The 18,195-nt window shown below is 39.3% G+C and overlaps 1 protein-coding gene and 1 non-coding gene across 7 annotated transcripts; both read left to right on the top strand.

The window, feature by feature from the left end:
- Positions 1 to 1,371: 1,371 nt before the first annotated feature.
- Positions 1,372 to 17,774, top strand: ano8a (anoctamin 8a). 6 transcript variants are annotated; one of them, XM_067473822.1, is made up of 18 exons: positions 1,372 to 1,712; positions 6,241 to 6,351; positions 7,662 to 7,794; positions 8,357 to 8,495; positions 8,659 to 8,755; positions 9,156 to 9,272; positions 9,977 to 10,104; positions 10,341 to 10,502; positions 11,205 to 11,357; positions 11,992 to 12,118; positions 12,336 to 12,391; positions 12,481 to 12,555; positions 13,801 to 14,298; positions 14,557 to 14,736; positions 14,862 to 15,053; positions 15,170 to 15,301; positions 15,620 to 15,730; positions 16,261 to 17,774. In XM_067473822.1, exons 1-18 carry the CDS (start codon positions 1,526 to 1,528, stop codon positions 16,918 to 16,920), a joined length of 3,258 nt encoding a protein of 1,085 aa, XP_067329923.1. In that variant the 5' UTR covers positions 1,372 to 1,525; the 3' UTR covers positions 16,921 to 17,774. The 6 variants fall into 6 exon arrangements, with proteins under 6 accessions (XP_067329923.1, XP_067329921.1, XP_067329922.1 ...); XM_067473820.1 differs by having other exon boundaries at positions 16,258 to 17,773; XM_067473821.1 differs by having other exon boundaries at positions 14,560 to 14,736; positions 16,258 to 17,773.
- On the top strand, positions 10,823 to 10,895 carry trnak-cuu (transfer RNA lysine (anticodon CUU)). Its single transcript has one exon. It is a non-coding gene; the product is annotated as a tRNA-Lys (tRNA).
- Positions 17,775 to 18,195: the final 421 nt, after the last annotated feature.

Raw genomic sequence — 18,195 nt, forward strand, 5'->3', positions numbered from 1 at the left:
ATCTCTGCTTTATGCTGCATTAACTTCTTGTCAGTTTCCATGTTGACCAGTTTCCTATTTGTCAATGGTGTTCACTTCAACGCCCAAGTTGTTGTTATGAAAGCAAAGTCAAACTTTTCTGAAGGCTTTAATCTGTCTGATTTAGGGTCAATGTTTGTTTCCCCATAGTGTTTCCATCATAAATGGTACAAATGTTATTTCCGGGGTGTAAAACAAATGGTGCTCACAGTTAAAGGACAACTTCCCCAATTTTCAACTTGCTTTCTGTGGCTTTAGTTTAGTGTGCAAGTGTACATGAAGGCTTTTGAACGTCCCTCTGACCTTCCTATATTTAAATATTTCTTAAATTCTAGCTGAAAAACTCCTCCACATGACATCACCTGGAGTTTTTCATCATTAGGAGTTCAGTCGATATCATCTGAGAGAGCTCTGAAAATACAGGTTGACCATTATTACAAACGGCAACAAGACGGCATAATCTGGACTAAAGGTTCCTCCTAGTGATGTCATCTGGAGTTGTTTTCCAGCTAGAAGTAGGGAGATATTTCAATGAAGGGAAGTCAGAGGGAAGTTTATTGCCATTCATTTGCATGTACTGGAGTGCATTATAAAAAGAGGTGGGCCACCCTATTCCCTTTTCAGAGGAATGATTGGCTCTGACTTCAATCTGTGTTGCAGCTCAATCCAGTAAATTAGATGCATGCTCAGAAACCAGTCGCCCCAAGTTCAGATTGATGAACCTCAAGCTAGTCTCTCCTCTCCATCTGGTGTCATTCTTATGAGCTCAGAATTCAACCAAGGATGTTAAATACTTAGATAACATGGCTTCAAATGAGACACAAGTATGTTGATGCTTTTTTAGTGAAATCTGTCTGCAGTAATAAATCGATAAATAGCATCCATTGGTTTAAGGGTAGTAGCAACAACATAAGCATAGAGGATGTCGCTATAACACAGTGTAGACAGTATGCTGGATTGTTTAATGGATTTTCTGATTTCAAAGGAGGAACAAGACGTTTAGTTTGAGTTTTTTGGGACACTGTGTTGTCCAAATTCCCAAGTATTAATGATGCTGGGCTGCATGCACGTGCACACTTAGACCCCAGGGGGTGCTCAAGCACTTGCCCTTTTGCCCTTTGATTGATAAGGTTGGTACATGAGGATAAAGCGCGGCACGAAGCAGAGTCAGATTTATGATCTATACGATCGACACCAGTGATGACTGAGACGCTCTCAGCTCTGCAGATGACGTTGCCCCGCAGGACTCGGGTTCGAAAGCACTCTTTAGCCTCTGTACCTGTAGCGTGCGCGGTGTTCCCCTAAACTCTGTCGTCACCACCAAGTCACGACTGGTGCGCGTAACGTGTAGATGTCATGATCATGTTCCTCCTTCTCTTCCTCCTCCTCTTCGTCTATCAGATATACTAGGGTTTTCCCTGTAAATGCAAATGCGCTGCAATAAAAACAGAGTTCTCCGTGCACTGGGGTTTTCCGGTCCCTCCACCTGGACTATTTGTACACCAACATGCAGGCGGCGGGCACCGGAGCTGGTGATACCGACGCTACTGTAAACAGCAATAGCGGCGTGGCAGACGTCGACGACAGCGACGGGGCAGGGGAGAGGATGGAAAGGACGGTGCCAAGCGATCAGCAGGACAGGACCAACAAGCAGCAGCAGCAGCAAACGTCCTCAACAACGTCCGGTGTGCTCGGTGAGTGTCAGGATGAACAGTACGTTACGGTATGTGTGTCCTGCGTGCCTTCAGTGGAGATCAGACGTAGCTGGGTATTTTGGACCGTTTGCGAAAAAAAAGAGGATAAGGAAGATGAATCTACTGTGCATGGCCAATATGGTGCAGACTTCAGTAAATGGGTTACCGGCTCAATCGTCTGTGATTGGGTTTTGATTTCGGTGCGCTTCTGTATTTCCACGCTACATACGCATTCCGATCCAGCCAGGCCCGGGAATAGTCGGGCTTTTTGGTGCACAGGTGCATGATGGAGCAGCGGAGGTGCATGTGTGTGCTACTTTACACTTTGGTTTGCAGGCTCAGATGTCACGAGGATGGTTTCCGTTTTGTCTCAGGGGATGAAGTCATGAGTATTACAGGGGAATAGATGAGTGGTGAGTTAAAGATTGTTATAGTATATATTTTACTGAACTGCATTATGAGGATTATACAGCAGAACTTGATGTTTATAACTATTGGGCTTCCTGTGGGGTCCATTACCCTTTTATCTTTATATTGTCCCTCTCTGGGCCCCTGAGTCATTTATAGTTTCAGGCCCATCTTACAGTATAGCAGTGGTACAAAGGAGAGACTCAGGTCATACTCTGGCCTTCTGGATAGGACCATATAACCCAACAGTGTCACTGCAGTTATTGCTTTGATTTGCATATTAACTTAAAGACAATCAGTGTACAAAATGAAAACAAAAATAACGATAGGAGATATAGAGTTAGAAATTTCAAATCAACTTTAAAAATTGAATGCATTTTACATTTGGATTGGAGTTTTTCTGTACCACTGTGGTATATGCCAGCGGCACCTCTGGGAGGGATCAGCATTTAACATCTGAGAGCTTTATCAACTGCAGTGTGAAATATTGCAATTTGAAGTAATGTCAAAATTAGATTAGATAGACTCTCATGCCGTTGTCTGTTACAACACTGTGAGTGTGAATGTAGTCTTTTGCACTAATCATTTATCTGAGTTCGACCATAATACTGACGAGTGAGGATTTTACTGATGACAACATTAGTTTGGTTTATGAGGCTTATCACACCTTCCCATTTTACAAGTGTCTGGCGTGTCTACATTTATTGAACTAAGAGATTATGATGTGTCTCCAGAGGTTAGGTTCCCTGTTCTTTATGCTGTTTGTATGCGCTCCGTGTTCATGCTGGGTACTTCAGTTTATTCTCAAGATGCAAGTGAGGTGATCTGAACATTGTAACCACCTGCAGGTGGTTATGTGACAGTTTATCTGATATAGATAGATAATCATAATGGCCTGCACCACAGCCAGGCCACCAGGCTGCTTTTTGTCCATTGGATGCTGGAAACACCACTAGACCAACCCTCACCCCACAATGCTGTAACACAAGAATGTATCCTTCAGTTACATGTTTGATTCTGCCAACTGTGAAATAAGAAGTAGATTTTACCATGTAAAGGGAATTTTTCTATCAGGAATGGTTATGGGCAATATGATCTAAATACATGCATAAATGTATTTGTTTTGTATTCATCAGTGTACTGGCTTTTTTGTGTTGGTTCAGTGCAGATATTTCTGTCCTGTTAGTACTCTATTACAGGGTTTTAGTTGATTTATTGTTATCTCCATGCATCACCAAATATATATAGCTGATAGTTCATGTTGCACGTATTTATATGGCTGCCATAAAGTAGCTTTTAGAATCATAGCAGATAAACAATAGCTACTGATTGTCTAGCTTTTTTTGTTGTTTACATTTTTTAATTCACAAGAAAATAACCAGTACAATTAACATGTTACGCATAATATTGTAAAACAATTATTATTTTATGAAAGCATGAGGACACCATGAAGTAATGATACTATTAATAATACATTCAAATTCAACCCCAATTCCAAAAAAGCTGGGAATATGTGAAAAAGTAAATAAAAACAGAATGTAATTATTTGCAAATCTCATCAACCCATATTTTATTCACAGTTGAACTGTGTTGGTGAAAGGTCTGGACTGCAGACAGGCCAGTTCAGCACCCGGACTCTTCTCCTGTGAAGCCATGCTGTTGTGATGGATGCAGTATTTGGTTTAACATTGTCTTGCTAAAATATTCAAGGTCTTCCCTGAAAGAGACATTGTCTGGATTGTTGCTCTATAACCTCTATGTACTTGTCAGCATTGATGGTGACTTTCCAGATGTGTAAGCTGCCCACACCATAGGCACTAATGCACCCACATACCATCAGAGGTGCAGGCTTTAGAACTGTCCACTTATAACAAGCTGGATGGTCCCTCTCCTCTTTAGTCCACAGGACACGGTGTCCATGGTTTCCAAAACAAATTCAAATTTTGATTCATCTGACCACAGAACAGTTTTCCATTTTGCCTCAAACCATTTTAAATAAGCTTTGGCCCAGAGAACACTGCAGCATTTCTGGATTGTGTTCACATATGGGTTCTCGTTTGCATGATACAGCTTTAACTTACATTTGTGGATTCCACAGTGAGCTGTTTTTACAGACAGTGATTTCTGGAAATGTTCCTGAGCCCATGCAGTAATGTCAAGTAGAGAATCATGTCTTTTTTTTATGTAGTGCTGGCCGAGGGCCCAAAGATCAGAAACATCCAGTTTTGACCTTCTGCCTTGTCCCTTGTGCACAGAGATTCCTCCTGATTCTCTGAATCTTTTGATGATATCATATATTGTAGACAATGGGATCTTCAAAGTCTTCGCAATGTTACGTTGAGGAACATTTTTCTGAAATTGGTATACAATTGTTAGATTTGTTTGTCACAGATTGGTGAACCTCTGCCCATATATATTATTTATATTAAAGAGGCTCTGCCTCTCTGAAATGCTCCTTTTAGACCCAGTCATGTTACTGACCTGTTGCCAATTAACCTAATCAATTGTCAAATGCTCCTATCTGTTTCAACATCTGTTTCAACATCTGAGGGGGATAACGTCTTGACATAAATTGAAATAATAAGCTATTAATATTAATAGGTAAAGGGGAAACAGAGTAAAAGAAATAGAAGAGAAAATAGTAAGTAACATGTACATTTCCATATATACTATAATACTACTACTACTACTACTACTACTACTAATAATAATAATAATAATATAATGATGACAATAATAATGGTGTTTAGGAAAAGAAAAATACATAAACAAATGAATAAAAAGGGGTAACAGCAACAATGGTAGTGATAGTTAAGTGGCAGGTAGAGGAGAGAAAAGAAAAGACTGATTTCATAGCTAATTAATGTGGCCATAATTGGATACAATTGCTACTGCAGATGCATTTACTACAGATATATCTGCATGTGGGCAGTGTGGTGGTGGAGTGGTTAGTGTTGCTGCCTCAGAGCTAGAAGGTTGCGGGTTTGCATCCCTGGCTGCCTGCAGTCTTTCTGTGTCGAGTTTGCATCTTCTTCATGTGCTTGCCCAGGTTTTCTCTGGTTTCCTCCCACAGTCCAGAGATAATTTAGGTTAACTAGTTATTCTGAATTGCCCATCCAAACATGACTGTGAATGGTTGTCTGTCTGTGTATGTCTCTGTATTGGCCATGAGATAAACTGGAGACCTGTTCAGGGAGTACCCTGCCTGTTGCCCAGTAACAACTGGGCTCCATTCCCCATGTAACCATGACCAGGTTAGGTGGTTCCAGATAATGAATGGATATGTCTGCATATCTTCAGACAGATCCAGCTTTAATAAGATATTTCGTCAGTGATAAGCAGAGAGACAATCACTCCGGAATATAAAATGTTTCCGAGACAAAGGGGAAAAAAGGATTCGTCATCTGTGATCTGGCTTGGATTGTATCATTAGGTCACGCACATGTAGAGTCACAGTTTAATCAGTAAAATTACTCAGTGACTTCCACTCAGTGGCCACTTTATTAGATACACCTGTGCAAAATATACTGCTCAGTTATAACATCAGTCTTTATGAAGCACAAAATTTTAACATACCAGTCACTCAGTTGGCATGTAGCTGTAAAACTTTAACAGGAAGCTCTGGTGGTGCACACACTACACTGGTGGTGCATCACACTACTGAGACAGACCAGTCTGTCTCAGTAGTGTGATGCTTTGCTTTGATTTAGTGGATTTAAGGACAAACAATACAAAAAACTACTATTTACACACGAGCCACTTTACAGATCTATTTTGTGTGCTGTCCTAGTGACTAGTGAAGCACAGTCAACCTTCACACTGGCTGAACAATTATTTTGGACATTTCTGTCATGCTGTCCCTGTGAAATGAGCACAAAATAAGAAAGGACAACAAATATGTTAAAGAAGTAAAGTCAGTGATGGGTGACAGTGTATTGATAATGACTAACTCTGTCATCTGTGTCCTTGATCACAATAAGGGAAAAATATCACCACCTGTTTGCCCTTTTCTCTTTCTCACACACTCTGTCTAGCTCTCTTTATTACTTGTTTTCTGTAATCACTTTAACCCCAGTCTGACCCTGATCTATTACCTCTGCTGCCCCTTTTTTCCTGTTAGATAAACTGTTTGGGAAGCACCTTCTGCAGGCCCGGCAGTACATTATGTCTCGGAAGTCCTGGCTGAAGATGGTGCCAACCGAAAACTGTGATATCCTGATGACATTCCCAGGTACATTAAGCTCTGGCCTGTCCTCTTGTGACCAGTCTATCACAGTGGAAATAACAGCATACCCTCATTAAATGTCCTTGCTCGTCAGCCAGCCACTCAGACGTATAAGACTTAGAATGGTCTCTGGGGGAAATTAGATCTCATGCACTTACAGTACCTGTATCTACAGTCAAGCCCCTATGCAGTATTTTGACTGGAGACTGGACATAAATCTGGAATAAATCTATTAAACTAACTTTGTACATTGTTTCAGATAAATCATACAAAGCACATCATGTATATTATGTTGCAAAATCCGCTCTTCAGTGGCATAGAGTACCTATACAGTGTATTAATCCCCCATGGAAGTTTTCAGTATATTTTTTTTAGAATGTTGAATCATGTTCAACAGAAAAAGACTCATGTCATTTCATGTCAAAGTGAAAACAGATCCTTTTAAAGTAATCCCAATTAATTAAAAAGCTAAAAAAGAGAATAAGTGACTGTATAATTATTCACATTTTTAAACTAAATCATCACTAGTGATGAAGATCACCTTACTGCAGTGAATGTGTTTAAAAGATTGTAGTATAAATATACTGTTATACAGTTATTGGTGAATCAATGTCCTGGCCAAAAACGACATAGCATGACTGAATTTTAGCTGTGTTACACAGATTAAAGCAAACAATCTTGATCTTGTCTTGAATGTGCTGATTTGACAAATCAAATCTATTTGGCGTCAGAAGCCGGACTGACAGTGAGTGTCAAGCAAAGGAAGCATAGACATGGAATCTGAATCCATATTAGGCAGAGGATCATTTACCACGTGAGTGAGTGACAGGCCCTGAGAGCAGATTGAAGAGCTTCAGAAATATTATAATTACATATGTGGGCTGAAAGCTGTACAGACAAAAAACAAATGTTATTAAAAAAATGGTAGGCTGATCCAGGCCGATCAGGGCAGGATCCTAAAACTAAATCACCAAATGACATTTAGTCCAAATGTTCACCTTAAATGCCTGAAATCAGGTTGATATCAGTCTGGGTTATGATTTCAACTGATGGAGGAAAATGTTTGTGATCTATGATCTATCTATGGTTTTTAATTGGGGCAACATTTTACTATAATCACCACCCCACTGCTTGTTAGCACTTCACAGCATTAGCCTTTACACACACACACCAGCATATGTGAGGGAATAAACTGAATGTAGGCCAATATTAAAAATATGTATCTGTTTGCTTATAGTCAGTGTCAATGAAAATCTGTTATGGGCAAATCATTAAAAGAATTCCTAACTTAAAAACAACAAAATGTCTCCCTCCAGATACAATAGATGATCACACTCTGCTGTGGCTCCTCAATCAAATTCGTGTTGGGATCCCACAAGTCAGCATCCAGGTTCGCCAGCATAAACACACCCAGGCACACGCCTTCTTCATCACAACAGCATTTGAGAAGTAAGATTCTTAAACTCTGACTATGAGTTATGTTTTTGTGTGTGTGTTTGCTTCCATGCATGTGCGGACATGTACGTCTTTGTTTGACATGTTTTCAATAACAACATTTCAGCTGCTCCCCACTTTTCAGAGTAGCTGCAAGTTTTGGTACTTGATAGACTTCTGAGAATCATGGTTATATTGTATAAAGGTTAAGATGTTCATTTAAATATTAGTCTTATTGTTTTTGTGTTCACAGTTTACAGTTTTTAAATTAATTTGTAATGCACAGTTATAAAAGAAGCATCACTCTTTGCTTCTAAGTCTGCAATAAAAGAAGTATAACTATTCATATAAACTGTCAAACTATTCGTTTAAGCACAAGTTAACATAATTCCGTTTTATTCAGAGTTTATTAACCACTCTAAGAATCACCTACCTGCTACAGCTCGATGCATGTTATAGTTGTGCAAGCCCTTAATGCACCACATCTATCAAACATGTGCAGTCCAGTTTCTGCACAGCGTTGGCACTCTATCAGGTTTAATCCTGCAGTTCATTTACCCTCTGTCATCACCCTCAGCTTACTGCGAGGAGCAGAGCAGATGGGCATGCACAAGACTGTCAAACCACAGTTTGGTGGGGGGATGCGACGGTTTTCCTGTGATGAGGACAACATCTATGAGAACATTGAGAGCGAGCTTTGTTTTTTTACCTCCCAGGTTAGAAGTCAAATTAATTGCATATGTGAGTTGTAGGTCAGTGTTGCTGTGAATATTTTGGATAGTTATCAAAGATTCTTCCAGAATGTCAGTATAAATATAAAAAGTATCCTTCCTAACTCTTTATTAATTCTTATTTTTCTCTATCTACCTTTGTGTGCAGGAGCGTCAGAGCATCATTAAGTATTGGCTGGACAACCTTCGAGCTAAACATGGGGAGGTGCTTCACAACATTCACTTTCTGGAGGGACAACCAATCAGTATGCTGTTATTTTTAATGACTAACACTTTTCATGTGGTTCCACATCTTTTTTCTTGTGTTTCTTATGCATCTTTAGAATCCATTTTATTGATCGGTGCCTTTGAGATTACATTAGAGGTTTGTGTGGTGTATTTTCATGTTTCATTTGAAACTTTTTCAGCTGATTACCACCCCTCTGCAAAAAAACAGACTGACTTTTTAATTCTTAGCATCACTTAAGGTAAAGAGGTCACCTGTTGGACTTTTGAAATTTTGACATCCCACATTAAGCTAATTATTGCAAATTTCCAAAGAACAAACTGAAGCAGGCACACTCCTAACCCTATTAGGTTCGTTATTCATACACCAAATGTCACTTGAGATATTTTGCAGGTATTTTTGATGTGTGTCCTCTTTAGTTCCTGAGCTAGTAGCTCGTGGGGTGATCCATCAGATGTTCCCTCTCCATGAACAGCGAATCCTCAACCAGCTAATGACATCTTGGGTTCAGGCTGTGTGTGAAAAGCAACCCCTGGGTAGGAAATATTATTTTATTTTATATAAATGTACGTTCAAAATAGAACAAAAACAACATATCTGATGATAAAACTGACACATTTTATCATTTCATGAAAAATATTAGCTCATTTTGAATTTGATGGCACCAACACATCCCAAAAAATTGGAAGAATTTGATGTTGTGTAGCATCCCCTGTTCTTTTAACAACTATCTGTAAATGTCTGGGAAGCGAGGAGACCAGTTGCTGGAGTTTTAGGAGAAGAATGTTGTAGCCTGATTTTTTTGTTTTGTTTTATGATGCAACAAATGGTCCCTTTCCTCTTTAATCTGCAGGAAATGGGAACCATGGTTTCCAAAAAGAATTTAGATTTTTGTTTGTTTGTTTGTTTTTTTATTCATCTGACCATGGCGAACTGTGTTCACAGGCAAAGATTTATGAAGGTGTTCCTGAGCTCTGAACCTTGTTCCAGTGTTTTTGAGATGTGTTACTGCCATTAAATTCAAAATGAGCTAATGTTTTCCATGAAATGTTAAATCTTGAATCTGTTGTTGTTTTGTGTTTGTATACACTATACATACTAGCACTACAACATTACATTAATACTAACTAGAACATCAACTATAGAATAATGACTAATTGGTCCATTTAATTAACGTTTAATAGATGATGATTGTTCTGTTTGAAGCTCAAGTATTAGCTGTTTACAATCTGCTTTACAGATGATATATGTGACTACTTTGGAGTGAAGATTGCCATGTACTTTGCCTGGCTGGGTTTCTACACCAACTCTATGCTTTACCCTGCTGTAATCGGCTTTCTGCTCTGGATATTAGCAGAGGCTGACCAGGTATTTGATACACTTTAACTTACAAGATTTTTATTTGTCTTTCTTCTAAATCACTTGGAAAATCCCTTTTGCAGTCACAACATAATTTTGGTGAAGATTTGTAATGTTTTTCTTTCCATCAATTTTTAAAATTATTCACTGATTCCTACTATTTTAAAAATCACCTAAAAACCCAAAGAAATTATACATTTCCTAAGTTGAATCAGTATCTTTCATTCTCTTGTGCTCTCTCAAAGACCAGTCAGGACATCTGCTGTGTGGTCTTTGCCCTCTTTAATGTTGTTTGGGCAACATTGTTCCTGGAAAGGTGGAAGAGGCGAGAAGCAGAGCTTGCCTACAGGTGGGGTACCTTGGACACTCCTACCGAGTCCTTGGAGGAGCCCAGGCCACAGTTCAGGGTGAGGATTGTTGCCATAGCTTGTTATTGCATAAATGAAAAAGTGCAGAATTTTATGGGTTTCAACATCCTTGTTCCCAGACAAAATGCAGTAACGTTATCAGTCCATACTGCTGTGTGTTAGCACTTCAGCAAGTCTGCAGCTAGTGCCATGTCTCACAATACCAGGAAATGTGGTCATTATGTTGACAGGAAGTCTTTCTAACCACACACTCTCACTGAAAAGGGAAGAAAAAGGGGAGGGGGGGGGGTGAAAGAAAACTTGGGGGAGGGGATGTAAGTTGGCGCTTTGTAAGGGCATGTACATATTTGTCACAGCAGGCCCGGCTAGCTCAGTCGGTAGAGCATGAGACTCTTAATCTCAGGGTCGTGGGTTCGAGCCCCACGTTGGGCGCAGATTGTATTTTGGTGAGGAAACTTCCAACACTATTAGCAGAGCTATGATAATAATGTTGGATAAGAAAAAATAATTTTGTCGGAGCTCAATCACAGATTTAAATTTATGTTTTACGGTAAAAAAAATCAAATGCAGAGAGGCACCGTGACTTTGTTTTGGAAAGGACAAATAAAGATTCTTATGTAATGCACAGAACACAGTCATCAAGCAATCATTTTAAAGCACACTTTTTACAAATGTTTCCAATCAGCCTCCAGTTATCATGACAGCAATAGAAAAAAGTCCGTACTTTCACTGTCTCTGCAGGGTATAAAGCGCTGCAGTCCCGTAACAGGCTGTGAAGAGTTCTACTACCCGCCCTGGAAGAGAGCTCTGTTCAGATGGTTGGTCAGCCTGCCCATCTGCATCCTCTGTCTCTGTTTTGTCTTCCTTGCTATGCTCCTCTGCCTGGAACTTCAGGTTTGAACATGTGGATGATAAAGGAGGATGGAATGATACTGTATATCTGTATGGCTTTTTAAACCCACCCTTGCTAAAGAAGTTTAAAACACCACAAGAGTTAGATAACATCTAAACCAGGGGTCAACAACCTTTTTGAAACTGAGAGCTACTTCTTTGGAACCGATTAATGCGAAGGGCTACCAGTTTGATACACAATTTTGAAATAACAAATTTGCTTAATTTACCTTTAATTGAATGTTATTATTCATAATTAATTAAATTAATAATATTCATGTATGTGAAGACACAGACCATTTTAATTATTTCTCACAATAACTATCAAATGTGATTTCAAAAAGAATGGCAACAAAAAAATTAGATGCAGCTTATTGCTAAGTGGCGCTGTGGTGAGCTATTTTTAGAACAGGCCCGCAGGCTACTCATGTGGTCCTTGCAGGCGACCTGGTGCCCACAGGCACCATGTTGATGACCCCTGATCTAAACAGACAGAGTGGTGTTTCAGTTGATTATGTGCAAGATGAACAAAAAACAAAACAGTAATTCAAATGATATATCTGTGCCAGTTACAAGTACATAAGAATGAATAGGACTTATTATTAAAGATTTATTATGCTTCTGATTTACCTTGCAGGAAGTGGTGATGGAGATTCAGGAACTACCTGACATTACGAGATTCATTCCTAAAATACTTCTGGCCATTACTGTAACCATATGCGATGAAGTGTATAAGAAGATTGCCTACTGGCTCAATGACATGGGTGAGAGACACAAAATGGCCAATAGTGAAGTGTTACACAGCAATGTCTTCATAGGAAATGTAATTAAAATGTAAAATATTTCTCCAACCTCTCTTTTGGATTCTCTGTAATTCTCTATATAAATGAGTTAAAGGAAACAGGGAAGAAAAACTGCCTTCCTACTGTAATGTAGCTGCACCCTGATGTTTGCTTCTTTTATATTTATTTCTCCATTTAGAAAACTATAGACTTCAGAGTGCCTATGAGAATAATCTCATCATCAAGATGGTTTTTGTAAGTCATGTTTCATCTTTTGTCTAGGGATAAATAGAGAAACATAACCTGGATTTAGTGACCGTTTGATTTTCTGGTTTGTTTTACAGTTCGAATTCATCAATTCTTACCTTAGTCTTTTCTACATTGGCTTCTACCTCAAGGACATGGAAAGACTGAAGGAGGTAACAGCAAAGCTGTAGTGCAAACAATAAAATACAATAGTATGATAATATGGTCTTTTGGTCTGGAAGAGACGTTTGCTGGTTGCGTGCTAAACCCACCAATCTTAGTTATTATTGTGTTAGTTATTAGTTATTAGCTAGTTATTATTGTGTAAAGTTATTGTTGTGTGTACTTGTTAAACTTTACATTGTTGCAGGGCAAATAATCCAACTTCCAATCCAATGACAACTTACAACTTCATCTAAGTGTTAACTAATTTTTTATGTTTCTAGTCGTGTTTGATTAACACAATTTGTAACTAATGTACATTGTACAACTAATGTAATTCTGTATCTAATGTAAAATCTATGGAAGTTACACTCAGATACTATTGTAAGTAGTAAATTCGTTAGCCACCATGCTACGATTGCATTTTTGTTACGACAGGAAAGGCATGTGTCCTAAATCTGGCCCTTTTCACTATATGGTGCACTAATATTACTGTGAGCTGCTCTTGTGAATGTCCAAAGTTATACAGTGTATGAATGTCCACTAAATATCTACATCTACATCTACACTCAGTGATGCTAAGTTTCTGAAACCTCAAATTACTCTCATTAGTGAATAAAATGTTAAGTGTCTCCGATCTAGGGAGTGTAGTTTGGATACAGCCAAACAGCGTGCTGTTCAGCAGAAAAATCTACAGGGGGCAGCTGCCCACATTATTGTAGGGTTTTCCCTCCACCTGCCACTCCCCCCTCCCACTCCCAACTAGTTCAGTTACTAAAGTTGTAAAATAGTGTCAAATACATCCATAAGATTTTCAAATCACTTAAACAAACAAGATTGAGAAAAAACATAAATAACAACGTAAACAACATAAATAACAGATTAAACCCGTCCCTAACTAAAATGTTTGTAAAATCTGTTGTTATACGCTTAATCAAAACCTTAAACATTGTAGGCTGCTTTTCATATGTGGTTCACATTTTATTATACTTCTAGTCTATCTTAAACTTCAGTCCTGTCATCCTGTCGACATCTCCCTTGAAAAACGTTAAAAAGTTTCATTTTTAGGTCACCTGGTTGTCAGATTTTGTGGATGTCCTGGCATGATTTAACGCAGTAATCCACATTTCTAGCTTCAGTCAGCCCCAATATCTACATCACGTGCTTACTAAACACTTCTTGAAATGTGTGTATGTTTTCTCTTTTGCATTTCTTACATTCACCACAGTAACAAGATGTTCTCCTACTCCTCACAGATGCTAGCTACTCTACTGATCTTCCGCCAGTTTCTACAGAACATCAAAGAGGTTCTCCAGCCTTATCTCTATGAGCAAAACAAGCTGGGTGTCTTCACCCCAAAGGTGCTGTGGGAGCTACTGCAAGCCATCATGCTTAAGTACGGCCGCCTAGCTCTTGGAAAGGCTCAGGCCTCAATAACAGCCTATTCCTTCCTGGGTCCCAGAGGGATCCCTGTTAATCACTCAGCTAATGGCAACCCAGAGCCGAAGAGAAGAGGGGATCTAAAAGCTGGATTCAGACTGACGGAGGAAGAGTGGGACATGACTGATAGTGCTCTAAAGCAACGTAAAGTCAGTTTCACAGAGAAGGTTGACTACCAGGATGTCACGACAGAAACACAAACTGGGGATGACAGCTTTCTAGAGGATAGTCCCACGTTGGTGGAAGAAGGAATGGATCCGTCCAGTATTTTTGACAGTTGTGATGAGGACAGTGATAGCGAATTGTTGACTCAGGTATGTAGAATTTTTGTTCCTATGATTTAAAATCTTATTTTGTGGTTTTAGCTCTGTGGGTCTGTCTGTAATTCTCACTGTGATAAAAAAGCGAAAAACTGAAATCTAACATTAAGTTTAGCTCATTTCAACTACTATTTCTGTATAGATTCATCTTATTCAGCCACCTATCACAATTAATCTATGCACTGCATGCTGCATAATTTAAGATGTCTTGGTTCCCTGAAGAAATTATTTTAGTCCAGAATTTTACTTTAGCAGGAGACAAAAGACAGCACCCTTGTGTCCTCTCCAAAGGAATCTGACACTCTCTGTCAGAGAAGAAAGAATGTAGGTGAGGAAAAAGAGGACAAGAAGTCATGGATTGATCCACCAGAAGAACCCAAAACTGTCACACTGACCCAGGCTGAGATTGAGAGCTGTATGCAGACATACGAGGTGGGACTCCTCATATAACAGACTCTCTTGTATGAATCTTAAAATGCTAAATCTGTCCTCTTAAGTCTCATCTATATGTAGGTGTGTATCTATGAAAAAGTGTTTGATGATGTTTGACTGAACAGGACACACTTCAGGACTACCAGGAGATGTTCATTCAGTTTGGCTATGTCGTGCTCTTCTCCTCTGCTTTTCCCCTGGCGGCCATGTGTGCTCTTATCAACAACATAATCGAGATTCGTAGTGATGCCCTGAAGCTTTGTACCGGCCTTCAGAGACCCTTTGGACAAAGAGTAGAGAACATTGGACAATGGCAGGTTAGTGTGTTTTGTTTTGGAAAATGTCAGACCCAGCTTTTACATGGCACAGTATCCATTAGTGGGGGCATCAGAAAATGTCTCTTTCTCAGTCCCTTTCTTTCTCTGAACACCAGACTGCAATGGAGGCCATGGGCTTGATAGCCATCATGGTTAACTGTTACCTGATTGGTCAGTGTGGGCAGCTTCAGCGTCTGTTCCCCTGGCTGAGTCCTGAGATGACCATCATTTCAATCGTCTTGCTGGAGGTATGGCCTGTGTTGTGTAGAATAAATGCAGGTTTGTTTATAAAGAGTTTTGTAGTTGTATTCTCAAATATTAAAAGAGAAGTACACATGTGCATGGCCTGCTATTTTTTTGTCTTTGTTGTTGTGATTTTATAAAATCTTCAAACTATTATTTTCGAACTAGGTTCATTAATGAACGCAAAACCTCTTGAGAGTTTTTGGAATGTGTATGAAACTGCATGTTTTGTCTATAGAAAAACTACAGATTAGGAAACAGTGACTGTGCCTTGATTTTACTGTGTGTTGAGCCTGTCCCTTTGTGGTCTTGGTGGTTTACAGCACTTTGCAATCCTCCTAAAGTACATCATCCATGTTGCCATCCCTGATATCCCTGGCTGGGTAGCAGAAGAGATGGCCAAGCTAGAGTACCGACGTAGGGAAGCTTTCAAGGTATAGTTGTGCAATAGCTTGAAAGACCTTCGGCCCATGTAAGGCTCCTACTGGTCCCCAGTGTGGTTTATATTTGTTTATACTGTGTGCATCCTGTCCTCTTGTCCTCTTGATCTCTTGGTGTGCATTATCCAAAAATGTACATTAGTGCAGCCTTTTCTAACTGTCCATATGAACTAACTGTATGTGTTTGCCTATGTTTGTCTGTAGTGTTGTATCACATTAGTGGCAATTATATTTGTGATCTTAGAAAAGTCTAGTCAGGGCAAGTAATAAGTCTGCACATTAAGTGTAAAAAAGTACCAACAGCTTCTTTAAGTAGTCGCAGTAAACAGTGCGATCTGAAGAACTTGATGTTAAACCTTCAAATTCTTCGAAGAGTTAGTTCTTTTTACTGCTACCTCACATACATTTGTGTTCTGCCTTATCCAGTTTTCTCGTCTCTTTCTGTTCCATGATGTCTTTGGTCCTATGAGTTTTTCACTATCCCCTGCTGTATCTTCATTTTAATACACCAACCCATTCAGAAGCATGAACAGCAGGCCCAGCAGCACTTCCAGCAGCAGCTCAGGCGCAGACGAGAGGAGGAGGAGCTTCAGCGTCAGGCTGAGCTACAGGCCGAGGCCCGTCAGGAGAGCGAGTACCACAAGGCAGACGCGCAGTACCAGCATCACCATGACAAATCATCAGGGAGCAAGCCAGGTGACAAGCCAAAGAGACCCAGCTCTCTGCTGGGAAACAACAATGTGATGAAGTTAAAGCAAATTATCCCTCTCCAGGGAAAGTTCTCCTCCAGCAACTCACGTTCACCAGCCCAGTCGCCGACAGGAGGTGAGGCAAAGCTCCCTGGATTTCTGAAGTTCCTCAAGTCACCTGAGGTGAAAAAAGAGCCAGCAGTTGCAGTTGGAGCAACGCCCGGTTCGACTGTGACTTCTTCAGTTTTACCTAGTGGCCAGGAGAGGTCACAGTCCCCCAGCAGAACATTCAGCCCTGGGAAGCTGTTCAGTTTCAGTAAGTCAGAAGGTACTGTTGTGTATACGAATGGGATGCAACCGTCAGCCCCAGCTGCTAACAAACAGCCTACAAGATCTGATTTAAACACAACACCAGAGGAATTATCCTTTTATGAGTCAGATAAAGGAGAATCAAGACAATCAACTGATTTTGAAAATTCTGGCTCCAAGAGTTAATAAATGTTCTACCAAGGCAATGTAATATTACGAATGGTGAAATGTATAATTGTTTGAGCAACATTCAGAGGCAGCAACACACATGTACTGTAGGAGAACACATTAATCACAAGGATCACATGTAAAGTCGCCAAGCATAAGACTTTCACTCTTCATGCAACTTACTTTGCACAAAGTATTATACTGTACCTAACACTTGATTATCAAGCTTCCGTGTACAAACATGTACAGTAAGTGTAACACTATGAATGGGACTTGAGTAACTTTTACTTAAGGTTCAAATGCTGCACGATTGCCTAGTTTTCAACAGCCCCGGAACAGATGTGTTGACATAAAGGATCTTTTTAAAAGAAAGATGAATCTGTTCATCAATGAGCCCTTTTGTTTAAGGACATGAACAACAGCTTCCCATACTAGGTTTGATTTTATTCTGATGCTGGTATTAAATGCATGTTGCATTGTGTGCATGCATTACACATCAGTCTGTTTTTTTGTTGTTGTTGTTTTTTTTTAGATTTTTAGTTGTGAAGCACTTTCCAAGCCATCATATTAATTTGCAATAGGTCAGATTATACTCACTGTGACCATGAAAAATATTCTATTTTTCTTAAATTTGATTTTCTATGAATTATTTTACTACATAAATTAGTGAATGTACTTCAATGATGCAAATAAATCTCACTTGCATAAACATCCATAAAAAGATAATTGGCTGATTTTGTTAACAGTTAAAATGTCACTAGATGAACATTTGCCTGGATTGATTTCTTTACTACAAATTAGATATGTTTGATATCCAATAGAGCAATTATAAACACACTCGTTTATAAACAATATCTTTCAATATCTTTCCCAAAAATAATTTCCATTTAAATAGGTTCATATTCATATTATTTCAACAAACAGTTGTTATTGGACACCACTCAATGTTCTTATCTATGCTGAGTCTAATCTACACCAAAACAAGAGTGTACAGTAAACTCAATGCAAAGCATCCAACAATAAACACATTCCAAGCTTATTCAGGTGGGGGAATTAAAAATGGTGTGGAGCAGACTTCACACTCTTCTATACAGAAACAAAACATCCAGGTGTGTGGTTTATAGTCACAAATGAGAAACATAGTGTGGAAGAGTGTGTTCTAAATTACAGAGTGAAGGGCAATTTGTAACTAAATTTAAATGCACACTAATAGACTGAGTCAAACCAAATATTACTGAAAATGTGAAGACAATTTAACCATTGACTAAAGCTAAGAGTTAGTCGCTACAAGTG

This window comes from Channa argus, chromosome 14, assembly GCF_033026475.1.
Source record: "Channa argus isolate prfri chromosome 14, Channa argus male v1.0, whole genome shotgun sequence".
In the NCBI taxonomy this organism is placed as follows: Eukaryota; Metazoa; Chordata; class Actinopteri; order Anabantiformes; family Channidae; genus Channa; species Channa argus.